A 5,533-nucleotide genomic window follows, 5' to 3' on the forward strand; every position below is an offset into this window, starting at 1 on the left:
AGTAAAGTGGTTGTTACGCTACTTGAAAGGAACATCTGAGGTTGCCTTATGTTTCAGAAGAAAGGGTGTGATCTTAGAAGGGTTCGCCGATGCTGATTTGGGTGGATGTGAGGATTCAGGAAAGAGCACAACAGGTTATGTGTTCACGATTGGAGGTACATCAATCAGTTGGATGTCCAGGTTACAAAAGAGTGTTGCTCTCTCAACCACAAAAGCAGAGTATATGGCCATTGCAGAAGCAGCCAAAGAGCTTATATGGTTGAAGAACTTTCTATCAGAACTTGGAATGCATCAGGAGGATTGTGTATTGCATTGTGACAACCAGAGTGCAGTTTACTTGGCAAAGAATCCAGTGTTTCATAGTAGAACGAAACACATTCAGATGAGGTACCATTTTATTCGAGAATTAATTAATGATGGAACTCTAAATCTGAAGAAAATCCTTGGAACGAAGAATCCAGCAGATATGTTCACCAAGGTGGTTACCACTGAAAAGTTGAAGCTTTGTATGGCTTCAACTGGCCTTTTAGAAGTTTGAGAAAAGGCATGGCAGAAAACGAGAGAGAGAGAGAGAGAGAGAGAGAGAGAGATGGAGAGAGATTAAGGAATGTTGCAAAGTTTTTTGAATGGCAGAGAAATAATAAGTCATTTAAGTCTCCAAGTGGGAGATTGTTGGGCTAGTGAAGCCATAAATGACAAAGTTCAAGGGCCAATATTGTAACTTTACAATTAATTGGTTCATGTGTGAAGACTTGGAGTACTTTCTAATGAAAAGTGTGCTACTGGGGAAATTGGAAACTGGTACGTAGCTTCAAAGTCAAGAATATGCAGTAGGCATGTGATGCATTAAATGCATGAGACACACAAGTCATAATTTGCAGCAGCATATACGTATATGTGTGTGAATTGAAGAAGAAGGTTACAGCTCAAAGACTATAAATATTCATTTTCTCTTCATTTGTTAGATACACAATAACCATAACATCATAGAGAGTAGATACACAGATAAATTAGTGAGTTATTAATTTTTTGTGCAGAGCCTTAATTTTTGGCAGCCAAAAATTACGAGTGATATCTTACAGTCAGTGATCAGATTACAAGTGCAGATTTTAGCATTGTATGATTGTAATTTCATTGGTGTTAATAAAATCTCATCTCTCTCGTTCGCCCGTGGATGTAGGTCAGATTAGACCGAACCACGTTAAATATCGTGTTCAGTTTCGTTTGCAATTTTTCAGTAGTTTTTATTCCGCGAGTGTTACCGAAATCATTAATCGTTTTGTTCGAAGTGCTTAACTTGTTTGGTATATTCCCAACAAGGGGCGGACCTAGGGGTGGTCCACGGTGGCACCGGCAACCCCTAAGTTTTCCGGCCGCAGAGGAAAATTTTTTGAAAATTTTTGAAAATTTTATTTTTTCTACTACCGTGCAACCCCTAACTCTCCCGTGCAACCCCTACTGTAAAATCCTGCGTCCGCCCCCGTATATATACATATGAAAACCACAACTCTAGATGATATTGCCATATCTAACATATACCATGCGACATCATTCAAAACATAATTGAACACACATTCATATTAAAATGATCCAAAGTCAAAAATAAAACCACAATGATGTAATCTTTTAAAAGCTCAAAATAAATCAACACAATAAAGACTCAAAACCCCAAAAACATGGGTTTTGCCTCTACATACCGATAATAGCTAAACACCTAAAATACCCTCGTTGCAAACCTCCTTTTGTGTTTTATTTATGTAGTTCATGGAGGAGTTTAGAACGTACATCAACATCTTTCTCATCTTTTCATATGATTATCGACTCTTTTGACTTTCCACCCAGAAATGTTCTCGAGCTTCTTAGCAAAAAGCAACTGGCTTTGTAAACGAACTACTGCACATACAAAAAAAAAGACATTAGACCATTTATAAGCTTCTTTTATTTACGTCCAAAAAGAAAAATTATGTGATGAAATCAAATTGAAAAGATAAAAAAAGAACTTGCAAAAAACCTCAATTCGTGATCTTCTTTTGATCCCATGAACCATAGTTGATCATCAGCAAACGAATCACACGTATTTTCAGTATAATCTGGGCTTCCCTCGACACCAGATAATCTGAATTCATCAAAACGATGTTGAATTTGTGTGAGATCATTGCTTGTTTTCATTCTATGATCATCCCATTCGTAAGGTTTATGATTATTATGACTACTGCTTGATCCAAAGTAGTTATAAAATCCATGATCCTTATTAATGTTCCCTAATTCATTAATCATCTGATCAGAATCTTGTGTCAGATCTTTCTTGTTTCTACATGCATGGATCAAAAGACGAACATATTGAAGCTCTCGCATCGAATCCACCAGGTTTTGTTTCAAAGACGCTATCCTTCCGTAACATCCGTCAACTGGATAAATCTCACGGATGTAAGATTCGTATTTAATTGATTTCATTGCTTCTTCTTTCTTCTCATCGTCGTTCAACATGTTTAGTATCTTCATGACGTTTCCAACGCCGTAAAGGCGGTGGACGTTCTGGAAGATCTTGGGTTGGTTGGCCGGAAAAAATGGTGCAAGTGGGCAGTCAGGCGAACAGCGGCGGCGTTGGAAGCGGCAGGCGGCGCAAGCTGGGCGAGAACCACCTTTGACTGTCATTATAATGGCTAATGTAAGGTTAATTGGTCGTAGAGTGAAGAAAGTAACCTAGAAGACGATGATGAGTTTAACTTGAAATCCTATTATATCGGGATATTTTGTTTTGGAGGTTTAACTAGTCCACACGTTGATTATATATCTTTATTTTTGGGTTATATTGAAACATTTTACATTAATTCAATATAAAAACATGTTTTTTACACCAAAATTAATATTAAAATTTCTCACTTAATATCACTTTTGACACCAATCCGATGTTAGTAAATATTAAATAATGTAACACTAAATTGAGCGTTTCATTATTCATTGGTACCATAATCTCTTTTTCAACTTAGTCATTCAAGTTTGAATGATATATATCTTCAGTTTATTTAATTGCACCTAGGATGATATTTTAACTTAATTAATTGTTACTTGTATGGCATCAACCCTTTCAAAAACTTTTTCAAGTGACACATGAGATATATAGTGGCGAATCTAAGTGGTTCTGAGGGGTTTCATTCAAAAAGATAAAATAGTAGTTTTTAAAGACGTTGCACCTTATTATTTTAAATGGTTGATTAAAAAGACACATTATTTTACCATATAGATAGACATCTTATTATTTTATTTTAAACAGAAAAATAAAATTGTCATTTTCATCGTTCCACACAACCATTCAGATATATAATCAAACATCATGATTTCATTCAAAGACAAATTCAATCGTAACTTATTAGCTTTAGACTCAATCATAGCTATGACACAATCAGATTTTACTTAATTGTGGCTATGACTCGATCATACCTATGACTCAATCGATTTTACTCGAACAATAACTATCCAATTTTTGATTTTGCATATCTAATAAGAAAGATAAACTAATCAAAGAATAAAACATTTAAATTGACCATATAAATGAAAATAGATAAATAAGTGGTTATGAGAAATAAAGTCTCTTATCCAATAAATATAACGAACTTAGGTTTGATTCACATTAGTAACAATAGTTTTAATATGAAAGAAATAATGTAATAAACTAATAATATATAAAATCCCTAAAAAATGACCAACTGATCGATCGATGTGGACATTTACACATACAACAGAAAAACTTTATATTCCGATACAATCGGATTTCTATTTGAAAAATCAGTTTAATTCTTTTACCGTTGCAATTGAAATCCAATGCCACTGAGAGATGGTGCTCGCCCTCCTTGCGCCGCCTGCCGCCACAGACACGTCCGCTGTACGATCGACTGTCCACTGGCACCATATTTCCCGGCGAACGAACCCGAGATCTTCCAAAACGCCCTCCGCCTTTACGGCATCTCAAACGTCACGAAAATACTAAACCAGCTGAATGACAATGTAGAGAAACAAGAAGCGATTACATCGATTAAATACGAATCTAACATCCGTAATATTAACCCAGTTCACGGATGTTACGGATTAACAGTTTCATTGCTACAAAACCTGAATGCCTTGATGAATGAGCTTCAACGCGTTCGTCTTTTGCTTGAATCGCATCGAAGAAACAACATCAACAATCAGCAGTGGCAGATCATACAAGATAATTCTCAAATCATGCCTTCATTCACAGGTCTTCCAGTTAACAACCAGATAATTAACGATCAAAGTGTTGGTGGATTGAGTAATATCCCGAATGATCAGTATAATCAAGGGTTTCACTTCGGTGGGCCAAGTGATCGTAATGCTATTAATGAAGTACTCGCGAGCAGAAGAATGGAACCGCCATTTGAGGATTTGGGTGATCAAGATGATAACGAAGAATGATCGATCGGATGTCAATTCTATCTGATCGATCTTGATGAAGTTCGATTGATAGTCTGTGTGTTAATGATCAACAATCGTTGATTGAGAGCAAAAGATGAATATGAATTGAGGTTTTCAAGAATTTAAAGGTACCAAAGCCAAGAATTTAAAGGTACCAAAGCCAGAAATTGTTTATAGTTTTTAGGATTACACACGATCTCCTCCATTATCGATTCTTTAATTCATTAAAAACTGTCCATTTTCGGTCAATTAACCATGAACACTTTGTTCAAATACATCTCTTTGTTGTTTTCTTTCTCCACGAATTGATGCATGTTTTGGTAAGATGCTGGGAATTCAAGAAGTATTAAACGAGTAAACATAGTTATACGAAATGAAGATCAAAAACGTAATTTAGGTATTTAACCATTGTGGTTCTTAATATTTTTTTAATAAATTTGAAGGGTTACATAATCTTGATCTTAATTTTAACATACGAACCATTTTGAGTATGAATGTACGTTCTGTATGATTTTATATAATGAACCGATAGAACCTAAAACAGAACCAAATTCGAATAGGACTAAAAAAGGTCTTACTTGGTTTGATTATTGTTTGAGGAGTTTATTAATTTTTTTTAAAAAGTTTTGGATTTGATTTTTAGGGGTGTTTGACATTGTTTACTTCAAAGTATTTATTATCTAATTTCGTTTTGTTACAACAACTAATTAATTTTAAATGTTTAGATAGATTAAAGTAAAAAATATTTTTTGATTTAAATAATAAGGTTTGTTCTTTTAAAAAATAGAAAATGTCATTTTAACTCAACGAAATTATCTCATTTATTTTTGTTTAAAGGGAACGTAGTCTAGTTAACCGGTTAAATAAGTCACATAACCTTTTACAATAGTTAAATGAGACACTTATTTAAAAAGTAAATGATGTGGACTGCCAAGTAGGAGAGTGGTTGGCATATTTGGACGGCCACGTATGTGAACAGTACCACCCTTGCGGACCAAGATTGCTTATGTGTCTTGTGGTCCCCCATAAAAAGCGGCCAAACCCTTATTAGGTTAAACCGCCTTAGATTGTTACCCATTTCGAGCAACAGTTGTCCTCCCAT

At 35.0% G+C, this 5,533-nt stretch overlaps 2 protein-coding genes across 2 annotated transcripts; one reads left to right on the forward strand and one right to left on the reverse strand.

Annotated features, from left to right (window-relative positions):
* Positions 1–1,726: 1,726 nt before the first annotated feature.
* Positions 1,727–2,655, reverse strand: LOC145103658 (LOB domain-containing protein 24-like). The gene is made up of 2 exons (XM_079040946.1): positions 2,012–2,655; positions 1,727–1,893 (listed from the first exon to the last, which is right to left on the reverse strand). Exons 1-2 carry the CDS (start codon positions 2,653–2,655, stop codon positions 1,860–1,862), a joined length of 678 nt encoding a protein of 225 aa, XP_078897072.1. The 3' UTR covers positions 1,727–1,859.
* A 1,167-nt stretch (positions 2,656–3,822) lies between these two features.
* LOC145107100 (LOB domain-containing protein 27-like) lies at positions 3,823–4,431 on the forward strand. Its single transcript, XM_079043969.1, has one exon. It carries the CDS (start codon positions 3,823–3,825, stop codon positions 4,429–4,431), a length of 609 nt encoding a protein of 202 aa, XP_078900095.1.
* The last annotated feature ends 1,102 nt before the right edge of the window (positions 4,432–5,533 follow it).

The sequence above is a fragment of the Lactuca virosa genome, chromosome 4 (genome assembly GCF_052849685.1).
Source record: "Lactuca virosa cultivar CGN04683 chromosome 4, Lactuca_virosa_CGN04683_v6, whole genome shotgun sequence".
Lineage (NCBI taxonomy): Eukaryota > Viridiplantae > Streptophyta > Magnoliopsida > Asterales > Asteraceae > Lactuca > Lactuca virosa.

What these genes read in the sequence shown, in the direction of transcription:
- LOC145103658 (XM_079040946.1), bottom strand. Translation starts at nt 2,655, where the DNA reads ATGACAGTCAAAGGTGGTTCTCGCCCAGCTTGCGCCGCCTGCCGCTTC. An exon ending in AAAGAAGATCACGAATTGAG is followed by an intron (nt 1,894 to 2,011) that starts GTTTTTTGCAAG and finishes TTGTATGTGCAG; the next exon opens with TAGTTCGTTTACAAAGCCAG.
- LOC145107100 (XM_079043969.1), top strand. Translation starts at nt 3,823, where the DNA reads ATGCCACTGAGAGATGGTGCTCGCCCTCCTTGCGCCGCCTGCCGCCAC.